The sequence below is a fragment of the Penaeus japonicus genome, unplaced genomic scaffold (genome assembly GCF_977035675.1).
Source record: "Penaeus japonicus unplaced genomic scaffold, GWHDUDI00000001_assembly GWHDUDI00000001, whole genome shotgun sequence".
NCBI classification, from domain to species: domain Eukaryota; kingdom Metazoa; phylum Arthropoda; class Malacostraca; order Decapoda; family Penaeidae; genus Penaeus; species Penaeus japonicus.
The window spans coordinates 14765172-14790171 of NW_028234403.1; the positions used below are offsets into that span (position 1 = coordinate 14765172).

The window sequence follows — 25000 nt, forward strand, 5'->3', positions numbered from 1 at the left end:
AGAGGTGAGAGTGAGGAGAGAAGAGAGGAGGGGAGGAGAGGAAAGGGGCAGGGAGGGGAGAGGAGAGGAGAGGAGAGGAGAGGAGAGGAGAGGAGACGAGAGCATAGGATAGGATAGTATAGGATAGTATAGGATAGGGGAAGAGAGCATTGGATAAAATAAGCTAAGACAAGATAGGATATGACAGAGAGAGGAGAGAGAATAGAGAGAGGGTGAGGAGACGAAAGAAAAAGGAAGAAAGAGGAGAGAGGAGACAGAATGGAAAGAGGAGAGAGAAGGGAAAGAGGAGAGGGGTAAAAGGAGATGAGAGAACGAAAGGAGAAAAGGAGAAGAAGGGGAGATAGAGAAAGATGAGGGGAGAGGAGAGGGGAGAGAAGTGGAGAGATGAAAGAAAAGGGAGGAAAGAGAAGAAAGGGGAGAGGGAAAATGAAAGAGGAACGAGGAAAAACGAGGGAGAAGGAAGGAGGGAGGAGAGAGGAGGGAGAAGGAGGGAGGAGGGAGGAGGGAGGAGGGAGGAGGAGAGACGGTGGAGGAGGAAGAGCATAGGAGGAAAGGATCAAAAGAGTGAGATGGAGAAAAGAGATGAGATGACAAAACAAAAGCATAGAAATTAAATTGAGAACAAAGATGGAAAAGGCAGCGAGTAAGAAAAGGAAAACAAAGAAAGGGGGAAAAGTCAATTGGAACCTTGGCAGAAAATCAGACCAAAAGAGAGTCTACACACAATCATCATTTTCAGCATTATCTGTCGACCAACACAAGCACTCTCACCCTTCTGCACAATCTCCCAACAGCACACATTACGAGTATCTCAATTTCCACTGCTTAGCTACTACCAATATCATCATTATTCTCTCAGCGTGTCAGTAAAGTGGATATGTGGTTTGCCTGCTGTCAATTCCAATTATTTACTACTATTGTTATTATTTCCACTGACGTAAAAGGACAAGTAACAGCACACCCTGATATCATTGTAAATTAGTAGGGAGCTTTGATCATAGAGGTTTAAAAGTTGAAGGAATCTGTTGTGCGTATTGAGCCTTCTGATATATTTCTCTAAAAAAAAAAAAGCTTTGAACAAATGACAATTTACTAAAATAACAGATGCAATGATACATCCAATTATCTTCAACATTACATATTCATTAAATGAAGGTACCATTATCAATTAACTCCTTATTACATATCAATAGGTTGATTCTCTGACCAAAAACATAATAAGGCAACCTGTAGCTGCATCAAAAGGCTAATAGCCGAGTATTCAATCTGGTTCACAGAGAGTTCCCATACACCTATAATAACCCAACAACAGGTTCCTGTATTGCTGCAAAAATGCATCACTAAAAAACATGTTAGTAAATCATAAATGGCTGCCTCAAATCCCACGCATAGATAATTTCATGAAAGTAGTAAGCCTATTATCAGTTCCACAGATTAAGCTTCCAATTGGAGCAAAGTATTTCCAATGATTTACCACCATTTCGAGTAGAGTCTCTCTCCATGAAGGAGTTTTGTTGAAGTCACCATCTTGCTTCTAATTCTTCTTACTACCATACATAAAGACATACATACAGTTTTATAATACACACTTCAAGGGTCTTCCAGATTTACGCAGATTCATGACTTCCTTCCGTTTCAAACAATTCATAAAGAAACGCTCCTAAAGGATAATAACCAATAGACGGAAATATGTGGCAAAATAAAACAACACTCACTTTGATGCGTGGCTCTTCCAATAAACAGTATGGCTGATTCTGGTACTGCTGAATCTCCCCTGTGATTTCTGCAACTTTTCGTCTCTTGGAAAAATTGATTAGACCCTCTGCTGTCCGGATAAGGAAGTCTGGGTTGCCTTCTTCAATGTGCAAGATGTTGGTCAGGTACATACCTTTTTGGGAACAGAGGAGGTTGGTTAAGTGATATCTAATTTTCAATCTAATCTCAAGTAATGAAACTGAAGATATGACAATAATATTTGTCTTGCAAGAGTTTTATAGTCATTCCAGAAAAAGAGGTAATATTTTTCTTCTCAAGAGATCAAGCAGAATCCTCACCAAAAAATGGGACACATGGTGGATTAATCGATCGAAGTTTTTCCTGGTATTTTTTACAATGGTTTTGGCTAAGTTCAGAAGCTTCTTCAAACACTTTCTGCTGCCCTAGTGTAAGACGTTTCCTAACCTCCTGTTTATCAGGAAGAATAAAAGGACATTAATGTTAAACCTGTCCCCTATATTTCCACATCTTTTGCACAAGAGAAAAAAATAATCATAAATATTTTCCACTGTAATAAATCATTATTATAAAACCCAATTGACTCACCATTTTGGTAAGCTCTAGCCTGTGTACAGCAGCAGAAGCTAATGCACTGGACACTTCAAATACCCCATTAAAATTGTTGAGATCATGGAACATAACCATGATCTCCACTACCCTCATCATCACAGCCACACGCTCCTCAAAGTTGTCACAGTCCACTATGCACCGCATGAACCAGTGTGTTACCTGGGGGTTTCATAAATAGATTACAGATAGGAAATGTAATGACTCATTGTTGTTTCTTACTGATTTTGTACTTGAATGGTGTTTTGCACACAAGCAATAAAAACTGACCATCAAGACCATAGCTTTTCTTTTTCAACAAAAATGAAGATAAATTCAAAAACCAATTATGAATACACACCATCTCATACTGTACTTACATTGGTGTGATGGTGGATCATTTTGAGCAAGTTTGGTGAGCGTTTCTCTTTGTCTTCTTTGGTCCATGGTGTCCCTACCAGTTCTGAAGGCTTCACAGCTCTGTACAGTTTAAACTCTAACAACGTCAGCTGACGAGCAATTTCTATAGGGTGCAGCATCAGTAGTGGTTTTACCAGGTCAGGCTGAAAAACAGGGATACAATTCAGTATATAAACTTTGAAGTAATAATTGCAAACCAATAAACATATTGATTTTTACAAGTCTATGCATGTATCTTTTATTGACTTTAAATACTATTATACTGCTGGCTTATCATTTTTGTTTATGTTTATATCAACAAAGAACTAAAACAAAGAGAGCCTACCTAATATTGATATCACTAAGGACTTTTCATCTGCAGCAGCAATATCCTATTTCAAACTTATTTTCTTAAATCCACTGGCAACTGCTTTTATATGTTTTATGAACCTTTAATTTCTATTACTAAGCATCGTTGTATCTATATATTTTTTCATTCATGGGCAAAGGGGCATTAAGAGATAAAGACTGATGAAGTTCAGCAAAGTGGAAAAGCCCCCCATCACTAACTATTACATGAAGTGAAAACCTAACTGAGAGAAAGAAAAATAATCCTTTCTCTCTTTCTTTCTTCTCTAAAGTTGTAAATATCTTCCTAACAAAACCAACTTTTAAATGTCCTTTATCATTAACTTTATTATGACCGTTTTCTTTTTTGAGCAACATTCTCTTGCATTCCTGAATGAACGAAAACCTTCAAAAAAGTAACTGCCACAACAACTTACCCTGTCAGTCTCTGTGTATTAACAATTTGTTCTGTGCAATAAACAGAGACAAGCTCACAAACTGTACATTGACCTATGACAATAATATAGAACTGTAACCTTGCTATCAGCCTAAATACCTGCAATAACAACCAATCAAATTATAAACTAAGAAGAGAGAGAGAGAGAGAGAGAGAGAGAGAGAGAGAGAGAGAGAGAGAGAGAGAGAGAGAGAGAGAGAGAGAGAGAGAGAGAGGGAGAGGGAGAGGGAGAGGGAGAGGAGAGGGAGAGGGAAAGGGAGAGGGAGAGGGAGAGGAGAGAGAGAGGAGGGAGAGGAGAGAGGGAGAGAGGGAGAGGGAGAGAGGAAGGAGAGAAAGAGAGAAAGAGAGAGAGAAGAGAGAGAGAGAAAAAGAGAGAGAGAGAAAGAAAGAGAGAAGAGAGAAGAGAGAGAAGAGAGAGAGAGAGAGAGAAAGAGAGAGAGAAAGAAAGAGAGAGAGAGAAAGAGAGAGAGAAAGAGAAAAGAGAGAGAGAAAGAGAAGAGAGAGAGAGAGAGAGAGGAGAGAGAGAGAGGAGAGAGAGAGGAGAGAGAGAGAGAGAGAGAGAGAGAGAGAGAGAGAGAGAGAGAGAGAGAGAGAGAGAGAGAGAGAGAGAGAGAGAGAGAGAGGGAGGGGGGGGGGGGGAACACTTTCAATATCTCCACTAATACACAGCAAATATATGTCCACTTACTGTAGGCGATGTTCCGCCAGCACTGATGGGAAGTATTAGATCCCAATCTTTGTCCTCTAGTTTTATGTGCCACTTGGGAGATGGGGGTGATCGATGTAAACTAAACGTGATTTCTCTCTGCTCTTCATTGCACTGTCAAGGAAAATTCAACTTGAGAAAATTTGAACGGGTACTAACATATCACCAACACTGATCAAACAAAATCTGGACACTCATAAGTAATATGAAGAATGATTCACCATGGCATTCCAAAACATTTAGTGAAGTGTCAGGTACTGGGAAAAACTTACCCTTCTTTGAATGATCTTTGTGATAGATTCTACCCACTTTCTCATGGATTTCCCTTTCACCTTCTCTAGAAAGCTAGTAAGTTTTTCTAGAAGTGCTTTGTCTCGCTCGAAATCATAGAAGTGATAATCTACCCAATGCCGCAAAACATTTAAAACTCTGGAAAACAAAGGTCAGTTTAGTAGTAACAAGTGGGATAATTCACAAAAGAATTTTTTGACTAATCAAACCATAAAATGATCTTCATAGTAGTAAAAAATATGTTTCACATCTATTAGATTAAAAAAAAAAAAAAAAAATGGATACTAACATATACCACAGACCTTCATATTGTAAATCAATACAATATCCAATTTATAATGAATACTAATCCAGTTACCTGAATTGAACAGGCTGTGAATACTCCTTTCTGAACCGTTTAAGGATTTCTCTGTGTATGGAAAGTTGCTGGTTTTTAACTTCTTGTGTCTCCTCTTCACTGATAGGAGGGAGTTCGGGCTCAGGGATGTCAAAGCGCTGAATCAATAGGTCAAGCAATTCCTACAGGAGGTGACAACAAAAGATAATGTAAAGGGAGTGGACAGCAGCAAAATAATATGTAAGGATTTTACACTGTATCTTCAAGGGGAAAATACTATGCTATGAATGCTAAAAGATGAAGTATCAAATACAACATCTACATTTCTAAAGAAATTCAGAGCACATGATAATTTACAAGCAAATTTCTCAAAAAATAAAGAGGAAATACATGAATCCCTATCTCTAGTACACAAACTGTTACTCACTGTTGGTGTGCAAAAGCTTCGGTAAGTGGTGAGAAACGTTCTCACAAACATTGGGTCTGCATACATGTGGTACGTTAATCTCTCAACCAGCTTTGGCAGCGTTGCTCCCTGGAATACATGGGCTGATTATTTCCCTTCCAAAACTACAACACCAATGACTGCCTATTCATCATATGCATGTAATGGAATTACTGTGCTGATTAGCCATGCTAAATCTAGATATACCAAAGACACATTATTTAATAAATCTTTAATAACTTCTTTCCTGTTCTGTTAAAAAAAAAGTACAAAACAAATAACAGGATCTAAACTTCAAATCGATAATAAAAAAAATAAAAAAAACTAGCACATTCACCTATTCATAAAAAATTCCAAAATTCATACAAAATCTTTCTAAAGTATCTTGAGGACACTACACATCAAAGATGCAGCAAGAATGCCTTACACCACAGAACAATTTACACATAATGCCTTTACCTCCAATTATCAACACTAAACAAATCACACACTCAAATTATATCCAATTATCAACAGTCACCTTAATAAGGGGAGTTCCTGAGTTTTCCTTCTCTTCGATGATGATGTTTGACTCGGAGTCCTCAATGGCAAACTGGTAGACGCTCGGGTCAGGCAATTTAAGGGGATGCTGTTTCTCCTCATCCAATAATATACTGTCTAGGGTTCGTTCTAACATACTGGAAGGAGAACAAAGTTGTTCTTTAGGGTTAATTATTTCATAACCTGGGTAAAGAGAATGTAATTCGTTTAGGAATAAACTTGAAGTTAAAAATAAGAAAGCAATTTTTTACAGCAGTCATATCACAAATGGGTTTAAAGTGTATTGAGAGATCATACATTTAAAATGATCCTATGAATTCATTGTTTCATTTGCAGAGAACTAAAATAGTTATCATTATTAATCCTAATAGTTATAATAACAAAAACAATAATAATAATAATAATAATAATAATAATAATGATAATAATAATGATAATAATAATGACAATAATAATAATTGCAATAATAATAATTACAATAATCATAATACTAACAAAATCTAAAAAATAACAATATAAAGAAAAACAAAACTACAGCATCAAAAAAAGTTTCAAATGATAATTAACCATTCTGTAATGTATGATGTAAAATTAACATTTTGACTATTACACCTTTGGACTACCACCTACCTCCGAGTGTTGAGCATAACCAGGGCGGCCATCCAATTGTTTTTCTCTTCCATAGACTTTGCAAGTAGCACCACACTGGGCTGGTCACGTGGCCGGATCTCGAAGGAGTATTTGATCTCTGATGGGATTTTAGAAATTGAATATTTTAAGGTCACTGATTGTATTAATGTCTGGTTTTATACACTATATTCACTATATGTGTACACTATATTCTATATCTTGGGTAATTTGACCTGTTTGGGAATCATACTAGTGTCTCACAAAAAACAAGATAGTGCGAGTTAAATGCAGTCCATTTACCTTCAGTATCTTCTCTGTCTAAAATTTCTACCATTCTCATAAGAAATTTCTCCTTAAATCTGTACTCTCCAACCTGAAAAAGAAAAGAAAATATTAGTATACTGCAAACCACACCCTTTCATTACCTTAGCTAGACTTTTTTTTTCTTTTTTACTTCAGTTTCTTAAGTTTCTATTCTATTATCCTCCTCTATCAGTCATCCTTTTCATTAACATATATCAATGATTTTTATTTTAAATCACTTTTGACAGTTTTTATTCTTTACTTACTTCAGTAATTTTCAGCGTTAACCCATTGCCGACAGGCATTAAGACTGCCCTGACAGACAAGTTTTTGGCCTGATGATGGTGTCAAATGGGTGATTGACAGTTTGTGATTATGACTACATTCATCAAGTCACATGAGAAAGTACAGGAGAGTTGCACATGCAAGCAGGACTTAAGTCTCGTAAGTTGATCTAATAAATAATACTTAATTGTATCAAGCCTGTCATCCTAATCTATATCCATTTTTTTCTATAAGTAATCTGCATTAGTAATGTCTACAAAGGATCTATAGTAGCAATTTAAATTCCCAAAATAAAGAGGTAATTTCTATCATCAATCTCTGGCAGTAAATGCTATTACAAATCTCAATAGGAAATTTCTTTTATCATTCTAGAGTAGTAGTTTACAGTCTCTCTTTTTTTCTGTACCTGTATATCTTATATTCTTAACCCATTAGCAGCGGATGGCATGATTTGCTGCACGGGCAGAGTTGGTCATAGACGCAGATGACACCGTGTCAGACAATGTAAACCAGCCATCCTACTGCAAAAATATTTATTTAACCCTCTCTCAACGGGTGGTACACCATGGGTACCACACATTCAAGGCCTGTTCGCAGGGTGCCGGCATACGGCGTCGATCATTTAATTGATTTAGCCATATACGTTTGAGAGCCCAGGCATTGCAACTTGTAAGGCTGGAATGCCCCCGGCATGAATGGGTTAATACCGCGACCAATGGGTTAATGTGTATTTACCCTATTGAATACCTCTAAATTTCTTGTCTCTTTCATTTTTCCTGTCTTTCCCTCCCTCTCAATTTCCCTGACGACAATCAAAATAATACTTGAACACATGAGAGAAAAAAAAGACTTAAACACCCTTTCCAACACAAATCCAAAACCAAAATTCCCGTCCAAAGACACCACCCTTCAACTTCAAGACATCTCAACACCTATGCCCTACCACTCCTTCTCACTTCCTACTCCCTCTCTATTCACATGCCCAGTGACCTTCATCCCATGAACTATAACCAAATACCACAAATGAAATGAATGAGAGGAAACACAAAGTAAGATAGGAAAGAAAGAATGAAAGAAAAAACGTCAGATACCCTTCCCCATTAACCCTAACTTAACCCTCTCTGGACGGGTGGTACAGTACTGTACCGCGCATTCAAAAGCCCAGTGGCCGGGCGGCACAGTATTGTGCCAGCCATTTAATTGATTTAGGCCTAATAATTCGAACGCCCCAGCATTGGGACATTCAAGGCTGGAATGCCCCCGTCGTAAGTGGGTTAAATGACTTCCCATTCATTCGACACCCTCCTCCAGACTCGAGACACATCCCCATTGCCTTTTCAGTCCTGACTCTCACTCCACTCACCTGTCCCGTGACCGAGGACCGCCGGTTATTGCTCTTGCAGAGGACTATGAGGCCGTCAAACAGGAACACGTGCCGCTCCGTCGGCTTCTTCCCCGTGGCACCAAGTTTTAGCAGGTCACCCTCTGGATGGTTTGAATAGTCAAAGTATTAACTCAAAAGTCTTCATAACAGCACTTGCAAAATATAGTTTCTCTTCTTCACCAAGGCAATAACTTCATTTCATGGACACATCTATAAATGATTACTGTTACTTTTGTTGATTTTTCAAATGAATAAAGCAAACGATTAAAAGAGGGATGTGACAACCATATTTTACAGTCTTAACCTCTCTGATCTCTGTGTATATTTCTTTTTCTGCTTGCTTGCTTCATTGGCTAAGATCAAATAATGAATCCCCTTTGTAAAATTACATTTTCCTTGTCTCACTTTTAAAGTGCAAATATCAAAACATGTATGCAGGTTGTGTAACAAACCAAATGAAAAATATCCTTCTGTCTTAGGTAACAATTAGCTAGCAAAAATGTATGTTATGAATCTTATTTCCAGTGTATTGTGTAAAGTTATACCATCCCATGTAATAAGTAAACTACCTTGATCTTAGTCATTGCCAAAATCTTACTGTAACTCAGAAAAATTCAGGCAAAAGCACTTTGTGCAACATGAGTCTGATTTTTCCTTTTGATTATTCTAGCACAATTCTTAACCATACAAACCAGAGTTTAAATTTGCCTTTTTTTTTAGATAAATAAATTTTTGAAAATAATAATAATAAACTAAATACGCTAAATGAGGTCAAGTACTCTAATTTTCACAAAGGAGCAAAAATTCTTTCAAGATAAAACTATCAACCAAGCATCAGTATGTCACGTGGAATAATAAATGTAAGACCAATATGCTTTCTTATTCTTTTGCATCACAAAAAATACACACAAAGAACTGCACAGTCTCTACACACTAAGATTGGGAGCTTTATCTTTTATACATAAATAATATTCAAACTTTGATAATCAGTAATTACAGTTTCTAAAAAAAAATAACATCAATAAACCTTCAGTAAAAATATATAATATACTTGTCATCGATCATGTAATATACACTAAATAATGCTTTCCTCTAATAAGAGAATGGTTCTGTGGTATACATACCTAAAACAAACTCGTTGCAACATTGTGTGATGACTTTTCCTTCCCAGCCATCTATGGATCGTTGTAATTCTTTCATTTTTGATAAGGTTTGTTGTCTACTCTGCCTCCCATGCCGTAAAGTGATTTCTCTGCAGATAAAATATATACATAATAAATTCATACATAACAACATACATAATAACTATCTCAAATAAAATATTCTTCATTAGAATCTCCAATAATACAAAAGCATAGAAAGAAATCACCAGAGGGAGGTGAACATACCCTAATTTTCTCTTAAGATAGGGAGCATACGGAGAGTTCTGTATGGTGCGTTCTAACTGACTTTGGAGGGGCCATAAGAGACCTTTGACTTGTTCTAGGCTCTCTCGAGCTTCTTCTGACTCAGTCATACTCAGAAACATCTGGAAAGTAGATTTTCATTATTTGTTTCAATCAAACAATTATTTTTAAAGATATTTTCAAAAATTGTTGCTAAAGGTTATAGGACAAAGAACAAATATCTCCAAACCAATAAATTCAGATAGTCCCTTATATATACATAGCAAATTACATAATATAAAACTTGTATATTGTGCATATAAAAATAATAATATCAAATAACTTCAACTTCAGTACAAAGAGTATTTATATCAGACCATTCACAAACCACTTAAAAAAAAGAAGCATTTAGCATTGCAATCCTTTGAGACATCCTTAGCACAAACCCACTAACCTCTATATATTTAAAGTAAGTGAAGACATGACAAACAGGTACAAGAAGCAGCTTCGGCAGGTAGTACTTGACAGCCTCCTTGAAGCCCTGTCCAGCACTTGTCAGCGCATCGCTAACAGCTGGCTGGGTTACCACATCCATCAGCTGATCGGCACACTCTTGCCTTAACACATCGCTGGCATATTTCCCGTATACATCAAATTCTGCACCCTGTGTGTGGCGAGAAGAATAAAAGAGTAATGTCTGAAAAGATGCTTATGAGCTACCTGAAAATAATTAACTGTTTTGGCATCTTGATTATCAAATCCCCTTTCTTCAACCTCCATTATCAGCCTAGAATAATGCTCCATACCTCTGCCAATTCCTCAAAACAGCTGCCTATGAAGGGAGACTCATTCTCCTCCGTGACTTCGAGAGTGTCCTCTAAAGACCCCAGCAAGTTTACAGAGAAGTCATAGATCTCGGTGATATTTGAGAAGATAATTTCCAGCTCTCTACTGCCACTCCCTTGTAAAACAGGGATCTGCTGAAGCTTGTCACAAAACACCTGGGGAAAGAGGACCAAAGGATATTTAGGTACAGATTATATCATCTAGTAATATACTTAAATAATAATAGTAAATAGAAGATTGACAAAATAATGCTTAAGAATGATTTTGTCACTCTTTTGAAAACATCTTATAACCAGTTGATCCTGGGAATGCATGTATGCATGCATTGTCTACTGTTTTATTTTATAATTCTTTACACAAAAATGGTTCTACAAGTGTTTAGTCACCAAGAATCAATTATTAGGCTTCCCAGACTTCATCTATTTACCTCATTCCTTGATTTGACAACAATAATAGAATTATTCATACATTATCTTTACATAAGAAGGCCACACTATGTAATAATAAGATAACAGATAAAGTACAAATTTCTTACTTATCTACATCAACTAAATAACTATTACATTCATCCATCAGCAAAAAAAAAAGCCATCACTCCAGAGAGAGGTCTACAAACCTTAATTATCATATTAAGTTCTCTAATATAAGCTTTCTCCTCTTGTATAAGGTCTTTGACAAGTTCGTCGTAAGTTAGAGAAGTGTCTAGGCTGGGGTCCTCCACGACCGCACTCATCTCCCCATCTTCATCTTGTTGAAACATGTCCATCAGCACCTAAGAGAAAAGCAATGTATTAGGCTCTGTAGGAAAATAAATTCAATTATGCATAGTTGGCTACCTATGAAGGGTGTATTGAGAGTTGATAATCATGGTCGTGGGACTGAGCTGCATCTGGTAGCATTTTTTATTAGCCCATGAACTATCAAAGACATATATGCAAAGGTCTAATCACATCATACATGTCCACCTGACCAAAGATAGTAAATATTACCTGCCAGTTCACATAATATGAGTAAAAATGTATCTGTTCTTAGAATTCTGCCATAATTATATCATATTTCAGCTATTGGTTATCTTAAATAAGGTTTGTGCTAAAATTTACAGGTTACTTTCTTTAGCTTAATAAAAATATTGTGGCCTTTAACCTGCCTGGGTTAAACACAGGACACTTTTTTAAAAATCTAAAATGACTTTTCATCTAAAATTGCAAAGCATTTTAATTACTTATCAAGTAAAAAAATACATTTTGCTACTACCAATCATCAAAACATATATCTGTGGTTATATTTACTTGACCCGTTAACGACAGGTGATAAGATATCATGTCTAGTGATTTTTGGGTCAAATGCCAGGGATGAGATATTTAGTCAAGGCCACTCGACCGCGGCTAGTGCAGCCGAGTAGGCTTATCATTAGTAATATCCCAGCATTTCAACCATTTAGAGCTAAAATAGTCCCCGTCATTGACAGGTTAATTTATTGGAAAGCTTGTTCTTGACACAATCACTTATAATCCTTTTTTGAAAATGCATATCTTAGGTAAAAAAAATCCCCCCAATCACAAAATTCTAAAGAATGCGAGGCAAAAATCTGACTCTGCAGTCCTTAAGTCCATTGCATAGAGTCTTGCCAGATATAAAGGGTTAACAGCTGCTTGTGTTACTGTTTCTTTGCTTTCTGTTATCAATACTATTGGTATAAATATGTCCCTATGGCATATTAACCCATTCCCGCCAGCACTTTTCCATCTTTGCATGGCTGCAATGCCGGGGCTCTTGAACGCATAGGCTTAAATCAATTATATGATTGACGCCACATGCCGGCACCCAGCACTATGCATATTACATAATTGCCATCTGTGGCCGGCGGTCAGCGGTATCAGGTTAATGTTTTGTATATTGTAAAGTAATTGTGCATTTGTCTATCTTCTGTGTACAGTGAATGCACAGGGTAACTGTACTCCATGATGCAGAAAATTAAAAGTATATATATCACATCATATAATTTTGCATAATTGTTATTGATTGTTATCAATTGTTAAATGATCCATAAAGTTTAACAAAAGCAGCTACACTGTTGATTACACAGGATAAGTCACAAGAGCATTTGATCAGTATATGAATGAAACAGAAAATATCAGAATGCTCATTTGAAAAGGTTTCAAAAGAGAAAAAAAGGATAACATCAAGGCAGAGAGACAATCTTTGTCTTCCACTACTCTTACTATTTTCTCCATAAGCTTCTTTTAAATCCTTTAGGTTCATGTAAGTTTTAAGTTTCTCTTTTTGTTATTCTATTTTATATACCGCACAATTCATGAACATATAACATTTTACCTTGATTTTATATCCCTAAATTTATTTTATCTCTGTACATCTGTTCCATATAAATAATGTAAATTACATGCTTCATAAGTGTACTTTTCTTCAAGAACTATATCTCTCTCCTCTTCATTTCTGGATTGGGATAAAGAGAGTAAGACTGACATAATCACATTGACTTACCTTGTCTGCACACATGGCTACTCTAATGTCCTGTTGCGTTACTTCAATGTGTCTAATGTTCTTGACATAGTTGCCAGCAAGCTGAAAAATCAAATTTATGTTAAATCCAATCCTTTTGGCATTTCCATTTTGTTTAGTATTATCTTTATGTACATACACATCTTTTTTTTTCTTGTTTTTACACCAAAATATGCTGCCACAGTTAAACTTACCTTTAATATGTCTGCAGATATATATTCTAAAACTGCAACTATATACAATGTCACTTGATAGTCGATCTTTGTCTGAAGCACATCCTGCAACACAGAGATTAGTTATAGACAGCATGCATTTCTGAATCATAATTCATGTGAAGAGAAGGGTTGTGTGTGCAAAATGAATATGGTGTACTCAAACCTTATGCATGAAAAGAGCAATCAATACACGCACTGGCATCTATTCATTAAGATCATCAGAAAGATGATAAGCGCATAGCTAAACCCTGATTTTTTCTATACACAGGTATATTTTGAACAATCAAAAATGTTCATGTTTGAAAATTCTCAAGAGAAAATTTACGTTTTAGTGCAGAAATGGAGAACAATTTAGAAATATCACCAATAATGACTACAGATCAACATTCATCCAAAGTAAATATATTGTTAGAGCTGTTAATGATAATAACCCATTTTTAATTCCTTTCCTCACAGAGTCACATTGGCCTCTTGGATTTGTTTATGTTTTCCAATATCAGATATGGTAACCTTTACTGTCTGCATCAATGGAGTAAAAAAATTGTACTCTCAAACATAATGCCTCATCAAGCATCCATGCATAACATCAGAAATAACAAATAAAAAATATCAAAACCCAACATTTTTTTCAAGCCTCACACATCACCTTTACAAATCAAAATCCAACATAAACAATGTGACAGCCTCTGTAAACTCACCCGTAACAGCGGATGCGCCTTCTCTGCTGGTAACACCAACGGTGACTTCTTGCGACCCTTTTCGATGGCTGCTTGAGCATCTCCAATTGCCCAGCGGTCAATCGGGTTGGGAAAAGTTCTCTGTACCCTTTCCTCCACATCCTGTAACAATAAAGAGAGTGAAAACAGAATAACAAAAAATAGGATGATAAATATTTGCTTCTGCTTTAATATGTATCTAACAGCATTCTGAAATGAAGGCATTGTATTTTCCCAGACTGTCTATATAAGAATCCTTAAAGCATTCTACATCTCAATAGACATCATGTCATGTCATTACTTAAGCACAGGTCTTGACAACTTTTATGAAAGTGAGGGTAACAAGAAACAATATTTCTTAACCCATTCACGCCGGGGCGATTCCAGCTTTGTATGGTTGTAATGCCGGGGTTTTCGAACGCAAAAGCCTAACACCTCGAGACTCTCAGGCGCACAAGCCGCAAGCCTGGGCTGCCCACTCGCTCACTCTGAGCGCCAGCCATGTCATCCAGCACAAATGGTTTAATGCACATTAACTAAATATTTTAACTACAAGTAACAATAGAATTACAAGTATCTAGTACATCAGCATATAGAGAGACATTTTGGCCTGTGATGAAAATTAAATTATCTGGTTCTTTACAAAAAGTATAGAATACCATCTTCAAAACAATCAACTTGACATATAATTCCTGTCTTTAAAGATATATCAAACAACTTCTGGGGGTCATTCAAAAAGTACATTTGCTCAGATGGGGGTGGAGGGTCAGTGGAAAAGAAACAAAAACAAAGAATAGTTCAGTTGGTCCATTTATCTGAGGGCTAAGCACAATTGAGTATTTTCTGAAAATACACTAGTCACGGGATGTTGAAGTATTATTTACAGATCACCACAATTTTACTATACTCAGTTCTCTAGCAACATAATTTTGAGACTTGTCTGAACCAAATGTTACATTGTCTATTCTATTTCAGAATATGACAGCAAATTTTTGTGAACATAGACTATACAAGCAGCAAGATGTTTTAAAGGTTCATAAGAAGCGCACATTTTTTTATTGGTCAAAATTTTGTCAGAGAAAATAGACCAAACTTTAACCAATAAGGTATTGCTATCACTGCTATTTTTTGCAAGAATTTCAAATCACATGGGGGTCACACAAAACCTAATGGAAGGTGGTAGGGAGGTCAGAAATCAAAAATACATAAATTTTCCTAATAACCCCCGCATTACGAAATACCATAAAAGTGGTATCGATGGATTCCTCTCAACCTCTACTGTTCATATATAGTGGAAGTAATGCACCCTTCCAACCTTAGACCCCACAATCTGGGTCTCTTTTTTTAACCCATTGAAGACGAAGATAAATTTGCTTGCCCATCCTCCAGGATAGGTTTTATTTTAGAGAGAGATCGCTTGAAGCAATATAATTTGAATCATCCCACTCTCTTTCAGTCATTCATTGTAAAACTAGAGCGTTTTTTGTGTTTTATTTTTTTGTGCGTTTTATTGAGTTTAGAGACTTATATGTGCCATATGACAGGCTCTATCAGTGCTGCAGTTGACTAAAATTGTAGTATATTATCCATATTACCTCATTATTTTCTTTATACTCAATGTGATAGAAGTATTGCTGTTTTATGGGAGGACAAAAGGCAACTTTATTTTTTCGTATTTTTGTGCTGTCATGAACAAATACGAAACATATAACCATCTACAATAAACATAACAAGAGTTAGGGAAGAGGAATGAAACCTGTGCTTGTGACTGTGAGTGCCACAGTGAAAGGCATCCATATTGGCACAGGAGTACATTTTAGACACTGGGTATGGATTGAGTCACCTTCCTCTTCTCGTTCTGCCTGCACATCCTTCATTGGCGGTACTTTAGAGCAAGGGTTCATCAATTTAGTGTGTGCCATCGCTCTATAGAGACAGTGCTTGCTAGAGACCGTGGATGGGTGCCATTCAAGGCTCTCTCTCCTGCTGGTGCTAGGAAAAAGTGGTGCCATCTAGGTTTTGGACGTTAAGCTAGCACGATATTACGGTAATTATAGTAATTATGACTGCAGTAGCCATCATCACTCATTCCTTTTTTATAGCAAAATAAAATAGCACAGTGATCCAAAATCCCCAAACATCATGTACGTCATGATGCCCGTCGTCAGGCCAAAGCTCTTACGTCATGTATGTCATGACACCCGTACGCAATGGGTTAAGGCTACCTCATCCTACTTCGGGGCATATTTCGTTTGCAAAATCTTAACCCAATTACCTACCTAGCCAAGGGGGAGCTTCACCCCCCTGGACCCCCCATTTAGCACACTTCGTGCAACATACCTTGTGCAAAATACCCTAAAAACCACCATCCTCATCCTGAAATTCAAACATGGCTGTGTTTATGTATTTACAGCTAGCGACAAGCTGTGGACTGGAAAACCCAAATGAATTACCTGCACGTGCTGTTAGGTTCTCTCGATAGATGGTGCAATATTCCCCATAGTTTACAGTATAATTATAGACTGCCCTCTATTGAGTGTTCGCGTCATTATCGGTCCTAGTTTCTTATCCTGAGGAATATATGAGACAAAGACTCAGTTGCTGTCATCATGGCTCAGTGTGAAGGTTATTCGTGGTTGCGGCATTTTCATCTACAGAACTAATTACATATCATAAGTACCACGAAGTGCCCTGAATAGGGGAGGTCCACAGGGGGGTACAGCTACCTCTTCAAAATTAGGCACAGTGAGGTAGGTAATTGGGTTAAGCTTTTTGCATATGAAATATGTACTGAAGTAGCACAAGGTAGCAAGAAGTGCCTTAAAAAAGGGGGGGGGGGGGTCCAGGGAAAAAAAAAAACCCTTGGCTAGGGCTAACTTCAATACTAGGCAAAGTTAGGTAGGTAATTGGGTTAAGATTTTGCAAACAAAAAATGGCCGGAATTCATATTTTACCCCACAATTTCCCTGATCTACTTCATGCTCTCCCCTACTATCGGGACCCAGATTGTGGGGTCCAGGATTGGAAGTGGGCATTATTTCCACTATATATGAATACTAGAGGTTGAGAGGAATCAGAATAAAGACATGAAGAATCTAACAAAATCAATGAATCTTTTGAGTTCCCTGCATACCATTTATAAAAGCTTTTAACATCACACCATTAACCCATTCTGTATGGGTATCATGACATACGTGTCAACACCAATTAGGCCTAAAAGACAGGTGTCAATGTGTACATGATGCACATTGGCACACAGTCATGAAGTATTATGGCAGTAATGGTAGTAGCTCCAGAGCTACAGGGTTCCAAAGTCAGTCTAAACCCACATTTTATGATGGATTTATGGAAAAATAATGTTTGAGCTAGTCTGCACTACCCAGGGGCAGAGAAAACACTTTTCATCCCATCCTATCCCATCCCATTTCTCTAAATTTTTAGCTGGTGCCGCTAGTGTCTTAGACCGCCTGTCATGATGACCAGTTAGGTCGATAGGCAGTGGGTTAACCCTTCAAAACTAAAATCCACTAGCTTGCCAGTATCCCTAACTATAGATAATGCCTGCCCTTTTATGACAAATGCTGGTCTTTGCTATTTCAAAAGAATCAATTTACACATTTGAATATTTACATTTTACTGTCAAATAGCAATATTGGGTTGGGTGAATGAAATATGTCATACAGTATTTATTACATCATAGCCACAATGTTTCATTAAAAAAAAATAATAATAATAAAAAAAATAAATAAATAAAAAATAAAAAAAAGAGGCAGAAAATATGACAGTATGATTGGTTCTGGGAGAAGAGGGTATACAAGGGCTATGAGGTATGGGGCCAGCATGGGGATTCCAAAAACACTTCATTCATAACAAAAAAAGACAAGGAAAAACAGACCATCTATTTTTTTTATAAGCACTTGCTCAAATCACTCAAACCAAGCACTCTCCTCTTCCTAAGAGCACGGACGTACTCACCTGGACGGTGTGAGGGGCTGGGCGAGCACACAACATGGCCAGCAGGCGTAAGATGAGGCTCTCCACATATTCAAGTGCATCATCTTTGGCTGCTAGGGAGGGATGCACCTGCTCCAGCACCTGCAAATGAGATCATTTATTGTAGAGACAGGAAATGAAAACTCCATACATATAATACAGTATGGTGATAGTTAACAATAACAATAACAATAACAATGATAATGATAATTATTGTCAGTATTATTATCAATCATATCATTATTATCCTTACATTAAAAAAAGAACAATAAAAATAAAAATAAAAATAACACAGGTATTAAAGATTTTCAAATAACTGATTAGTATTCAGTTTAATCCGATGTGTACATTATTTCAGTATGGCATGCAAAATCATAATAACAATAGTAATAATGATAGTAATAATAGTGATAATGATAGTAATAATAATAGCAATAACAATAACAATAACAATAATAATAATAATAGCAATAACAATAACAATAATAATAATAATAGCAATAACAATAACAATAATAATAATAATAGCAATAACAATAACAATAATAATAATAATAATAACAATAATACAAGTAGTAGCAGTAATAGTAATGGTAGTAATTACTATATAATAGTAATAGTAATGGCAGTGATAATGGTAATAGTGATAGTAATAGTAATAGTAATGGTGGTGGTGGTAGTAGTAGTAGTAGTAGTAGTAGTAGTAGTAGTAGTAGTAGTAGTAGTAGTAGTAGTAGTAGTAGTAGTAATAGGAGTGGAGGTAGCAGTAGTAGTTGTAGTTGTGGTAATAGTAGATGCAGTGGTAGTTGTAGTTATAGTAAGAGAAGTAATAGTAGAAGTAGTAGTAGTAGAAGTAGTAGTAGAAGTAGTAGAAGTAGTAGAAGAAGTAGTAGTAGTAATATTAATAGTAAAAGTAATAGTAATAGTAGTAGTAGTAGTAGTAGTAGTAGTAGTAGTAGTAGTAGTAGTAGTAGTAGTAGTAGTAGTAATAGTAAGAGTAGTAGTAGTAGTTTTAAGCCTTTGATGACAGTGCGTCACACTCGTGTAACACGGCTAAATGCCCGATGACGGGATACCGCACCGGTGTGACATTCCCGATGCAATATTGCATAGGCCCGGCGTAGGGGGTTTCCACTTATCGCTGGGCCCGTCGGGATAGGGTTTTAATAGTAATAGTAATAGTAATAGTAAAAGTAGTAATAGTAGTAGTAGTAGTAGTAGTAAAAGTAATAGTAAAAGTAATAGTAAGAGTAGTAGTAGTAGTAGTTTTAATAGTAATAGTAATAGTAATAGTAATAGTAATAGTAAAAGTAAAAGTAGTAGTAGTAGTAGTAGTAGTAGTAGTAGTAGTAGTAGTAGTAGTAGTAGTAGTAGTAGTAGTAGTAGTAGCAGCAGTAGCAATCAAAAGTATAGCAGTTGATTTACATAATGATAATGATAATGACAATGATAATATTAACATCAATAATAAAAAAAATATAGTGATAATAAGACTATTAAGACTAACAATAATAACAATAACAGCAACACAAGATAAATAATAACAATGGTAATAATAATGATGATGATGATGATGATGATGATGATGATGATGATAACAATAACAATGATATCATAATAAAATTATATTATCAATAATGAAAAAAATAATGATAATAATAATGATAATTATAATAATAACAATAATAATAATAATAATGATAATAATCATAATAACAATAATAGTAATAATAATAATGATATAAAAATAATGAATATAATAATGATAATAATATCATTTTCAATAACAACATAAAAATAATTACAATAATAACAATGACAATTCAATGTCAATACTACTACTACTACTACTAACTACTTTACTAAGAGTAAAGAAATAACAACCCTTCACCCTAGACTGGGCATCTGAAGATGTTCGTGCTTTCTATCACTTTCGCGACTTATGGTGTGAAATATGAGATCATATATAACATATTAACAAAGTGACGGAATAGATAGCTTGTAATTTGAACAACAGGAAAAATATTGTCAGAGAGTGATCCAACCTGAAGAAATACGTAACACATTGTACAATATATAATAATATAAATCTATATTTAAATATATATTATAAATGTGTTTCATATGTATTATAAATATGTATCATATGTATCATAAATACATGTATAATTATCATAAAAGAAAAAGAAGGAAAATGTATCATATCATCATTATCAAAATTGATGATGATGATAACGTTATGAATAATAACAACAATAAAAGATGCAAAGAAGAGGAAGAATAGTAATAATAATAGTAATAATGTGAACAATAATTATGGTGATGATAACAATAACAATAATAAATGACAATAATAATAATGATAATAACAATCATAACAACAATAATGATAATAAAAATGATAATAATAATGATATAATAATAATATAAAAAATAATAACAATAATAATGTTAATAATAATAATAATAATAATTATAATAATAATAATAATAATAATAATTATAATAATAATAAAATAATAATAATAATAATAATAATAGCAATAATATAAAAAATAATAAAAATAGTGACAATACTAATGCTACTACTAATAATAAAATAATAATGATAATAACTTTAAAAAACAAAAACAATAATAATAAATAAATAAATAAATAATAAACACTATCATTATCATTATCATCATCATCCCAAACAATAAATACAATAATTAATGGTGAACATAATGATTGCATCAACAACAAGTATAAATATTACTGTCATCATTATTAGCATAACAAAAATTATAATAACAATGGCTATATTAATAATAACAACTTGATTAGTAATAGTAGTAATGATGATGATTATCAAAACACCACCATAACAACAACAATAATAATAATAATAATAATAATAATAATAATAATAATAGCAATAGTAATGATAATAATAATAATAATAACAGCATCTACAATAACATAAACATAACAAAAAACTACAATGTAAACATAAACATAACAAAAATAAAAAATAAAATAATAGTAATAATAATAATAATTATTATTATTATCATTATAATAATGATAATAATAACACTAACACTAACAATAATAATGATGAAGACAATAATAATATTAAAGATACTAACTATACTAAAGATAATAACAATAATAACAACAACAAAAACAACAATAACAACAACAACAACAACAACAATAATAATAGCAATAACAATAAGTATAATAGCAATAATACTTAATTTGATAATGATAATGATAATAATAATAACAATAATAATAATAATAATAATAATAATAATCATAGTAATGGTAATTTTAATAATAATAATAATAGTAATACTACAACTGATACTGAAAATAACAGTAACAGTAATAAAACAATATCAATAATGATTAAAAAAACAAAACAAAAAAAACAATAACAAACACAATCCTGACAACAAAAATAAAAGTAATAATAACATCACTCATGATCATGATAATAAAAATAAAAACAAAAACAAAAACAAAAACAAAAAAAATACATTCACAATTAGATGAAACAAGCAAAACAGACAATAAAGACCACAATGTATCCAAGAATAAACAACAAAAATAACTCAAAAACCCTTCCTTCTCGCAATTTACGCTCCCCTGAAGTCCCACTACGCCCTTGACGCACTAATGTATTTGTACAGGTTAATGAGAAACAATGATAGTTCATAATTAAACTGTCAATTAAGCCTCAGCATAAGCATACTTATGCTAAGATTATGTCCATAATAAGAATATAAATACTACTACAACTAATAATAATAATAATGATAATAATAATTGGCTTAATAATAATAATAATAATAATAATAATAATAATAATAATGATAATAATAAAAATAATAATAATAATAATAATAATAATAATAATAATAATAATAATAATAATAATAATAATAATAACAATAACAATAACAATAACAATTAATAATAATAACAATAATAATAATAATACCGATAGTAACAATAACAATAATAACAAAAATAATAATAATAGTAATGATAATAACAATAATAGTACTAATAACAGTAACAACAACAATAACAATAATAATAAAAAGAAAAAAAAAAGAAAAAAAGAAAAATGAGAAGAGGAAGAAGATAACAAAAATAAAAACAATGTATGAAAAAATGGGTGAAGGCAATAAAAGAACTGAAAATCATAACAATCCAAAACCCTTTGAACATGTGGAAAAAATGTAAACATGAAGATGACGAAATGAATTGGCAACCCTGACATCGCAACAACACTGATGACAATAACAACGATAATAACAAAAACAAAACAACACAGACAGCAGCAACCACGACACAAACATCTAACCAACTACCACTGACAATAAAAATAATGGTCACGACCAGAACAACAACGGCAAAGACATCGATACCTCACACAAACATTCACGGCTGTCCACACTTGCATGTCGAACAATGCGACTGACTTGAATACCCTATGACCTTTTCCATTCAAATACAAAGATCATATTCTTGACTGAAATATGTTTACAATTTCCATAATAACAATATAAGAATGTGAGGCATGGTCTTTTCATTGTTTTTTTTTTGTTTGTATTTCCTTTGCTCTGTGTAGAATATGGGATGTTTGTTTACAGAAGTTAAATGTAAACTAAATAATACCGTGTGAAAAAAAAACGACCAAGATTAAAACACAAAGAGGAAACAAGAGACGAAACACGTATTACAATCTTACGTTAGGAATTTCAAACACAAAAGTGAGGTAAAAATCTTCCTCCTGTGATAGATAAGAAAAACAAACCATAATAAAACAAACTATAATAACAATGAGATAATATAGAGAATTAACTTTATCAATCATTTATCAAAAGGCATTAGTAAATACCTTATTGATCACAGACGGTGAGAATTGCAATGAAGAAAAAAAAGCCCTACCGATCCAGGGTACAGGCTCTGACTGTAAAAACTAACGTACGATATAAATATTTCCAACGCAAATAAATTGGTGCTCAACACGTGTCATCAATTGCAAACGATATGACTTGACCTAACTGACTCATACAAAATCTCAAATTGATAAAGCAGTCAATGTTCTGGAACTTTAATAAACTAAATAACTCGTCTACTCAAACTTATTTTCAGTATAGTGAGGTTTTTCATCCAAACTAAACAAACACTGTGATGAGCCAAAACACAGGTAACAATAAAAGGACTAAAGCAAATGACAGTCCAATGAAAAACGTCCCAATCAATGAAAAAAATAGATTACTAGCCATAAAGAACTGTCCGCAAAACCTTCTAAATATCGTAACCACAGACTAATTTACAATCAACTTCAATTTCCACGTTTCTTTTCCATTGAAAGAAAAAGTGAAACAAAATTCACCATAAAATTCCTGATTTCATGACGCCACTTGCACTAAACATCAATATACAAAGGTGCGAAAGGGTAAATAAATGATTCTCCAACATATAAAAACCCTTTTTTAATAGAAAATTCAAAGCAAATGAGGAAAAAAATTAATCAAATCATCACTACTTTATAGATGATATGAAGGAATAACCTAATAACAGTACAAAACAAAGTGAACAAACATACACCACAAAAAGAAAAAAAAAAGAGAGAGAAAACTGATAATCCTAAATCAATGAAAAGGACAGAGATGCAAGAGAGATGAAGATGGAGAGAAGCAAGAGAAAAGGGAGAGAAACATGAAGGGAAGACACAGGAGAGGTAATAAACAAGAGGGAGAAAAGAGACAAGAAAGAAGGAGAGGGGGGGAGGAAGGCAAGAAAGATGGAGAGGGAGGGAGGGACGCAAAAAAGATGGAGAGGGAGGGAGACATAAAAGGAGAGGGGGGAGGACAAGAAAGGGGGGGCAGCAAGAAAGGAGAGGGATGAAGGCAATGAAGAAGGAGAGGGAGGAAAGCAATAAAGAAGGAATGGGAGGGAGGCAAGAAAGAGAGGGAGGAATGCAAGAAAGAAGGAAAAGAAAGGAGGCAAGAAAGAAGGAGAGGGAGGGAGGGATGCAAGAAAGGAGAGGGAGAGAGAGGCAAGAAAAGAGAGGGAGGAAACAAGAAAGAAGGAGAGAGATGGAGGCAAGAAAGAAGTAAAAGAAGGGAGGCAAGAAAGAAGGAGAGAGGCAAAAACACAACAATCCCAATTGAGTCATCACTTCAAACCTAGGAATAAAATGTCCTCGAAGTGCAGAATGCCGGGACACCTAGGCTAACGCAATCCTTCCAGGACAAGAACGGGGGATGAGAGGAGAGAGGAGAACCAAGGGAAAAGCACAAGGCAAGTGCAACAGGAATGGATCCAGTGAGCACAACAGGACCAGCAATAATGCAGAGATTTTTCCAAACTGCTTCTGATTCTGGGATAAGGAAGACATTTGCTCATGATGTGTGATGTGGAGACCTTAAATGATGTGAAGGAAAGCTTGAATAGAGAGAGGAACGACGCTTAGCACGCCAGGGAGGGAGAAATAAGGGGGAGAGAAAGGAGGGTGAACAGGCCATAACAAACAACAACAATAATAATAATTACCCTCTTAAGTGGACCCAGAAACAAATGCCTCCATTTCTGGGCGTTCTCCTCGCTCTCGAAATTGTAAAACTGCGAGTCTGTGCTTGTGGCAGAAAACATCTTATTTCCGTTCCTTTTTCTTGGCTTCAGTCTATTTCAGAAGATCCAAAAACCTTGTATTGTTTACAGCTCAACATGGTACGGGAACCAAGACATGTCCCTCGGCCTCCACACTCGAACCTCTCTCCTTCCCAGTCACACCCTCTCCCGGAGGACTCCTGTGCTCTCTCTCACCACCCAAGGCCTCGCTGGTCCTCGGTGCTCATTTCACATGTTTC

General features: G+C 34.8%; 1 protein-coding gene across 1 annotated transcript in view; it reads right to left on the bottom strand.

Moving 5' to 3' along the window:
• Sos (Son of sevenless guanine nucleotide exchange factor) overlaps window positions 1-25000 on the bottom strand; it is a 64686-nt gene that overhangs the window by 39384 nt on the left and 302 nt on the right. The window contains exons 1-22 of the mRNA XM_043036218.2: window positions 24684-25000; window positions 18105-18224; window positions 14112-14252; window positions 13393-13476; window positions 13181-13261; window positions 11295-11450; window positions 10639-10833; window positions 10287-10496; window positions 9836-9975; window positions 9572-9699; window positions 8427-8548; window positions 6776-6848; window positions 6476-6593; window positions 5826-5982; window positions 5288-5395; window positions 4882-5042; window positions 4505-4661; window positions 4215-4346; window positions 2703-2885; window positions 2323-2505; window positions 2055-2184; window positions 1716-1888 (exon numbers count right to left, since the gene is read on the bottom strand). The exon at window positions 24684-25000 is cut by the window's right edge and continues 302 nt beyond it. Coding sequence (XP_042892152.1) covers window positions 1716-1888; window positions 2055-2184; window positions 2323-2505; window positions 2703-2885; window positions 4215-4346; window positions 4505-4661; window positions 4882-5042; window positions 5288-5395; window positions 5826-5982; window positions 6476-6593; window positions 6776-6848; window positions 8427-8548; window positions 9572-9699; window positions 9836-9975; window positions 10287-10496; window positions 10639-10833; window positions 11295-11450; window positions 13181-13261; window positions 13393-13476; window positions 14112-14252; window positions 18105-18224; window positions 24684-24782 — 3051 coding nt within the window. The 5' untranslated portion in view covers window positions 24783-25000. The remainder of the gene's footprint in view (window positions 1-1715; window positions 1889-2054; window positions 2185-2322; window positions 2506-2702; window positions 2886-4214; window positions 4347-4504; window positions 4662-4881; window positions 5043-5287; window positions 5396-5825; window positions 5983-6475; window positions 6594-6775; window positions 6849-8426; window positions 8549-9571; window positions 9700-9835; window positions 9976-10286; window positions 10497-10638; window positions 10834-11294; window positions 11451-13180; window positions 13262-13392; window positions 13477-14111; window positions 14253-18104; window positions 18225-24683) is intronic.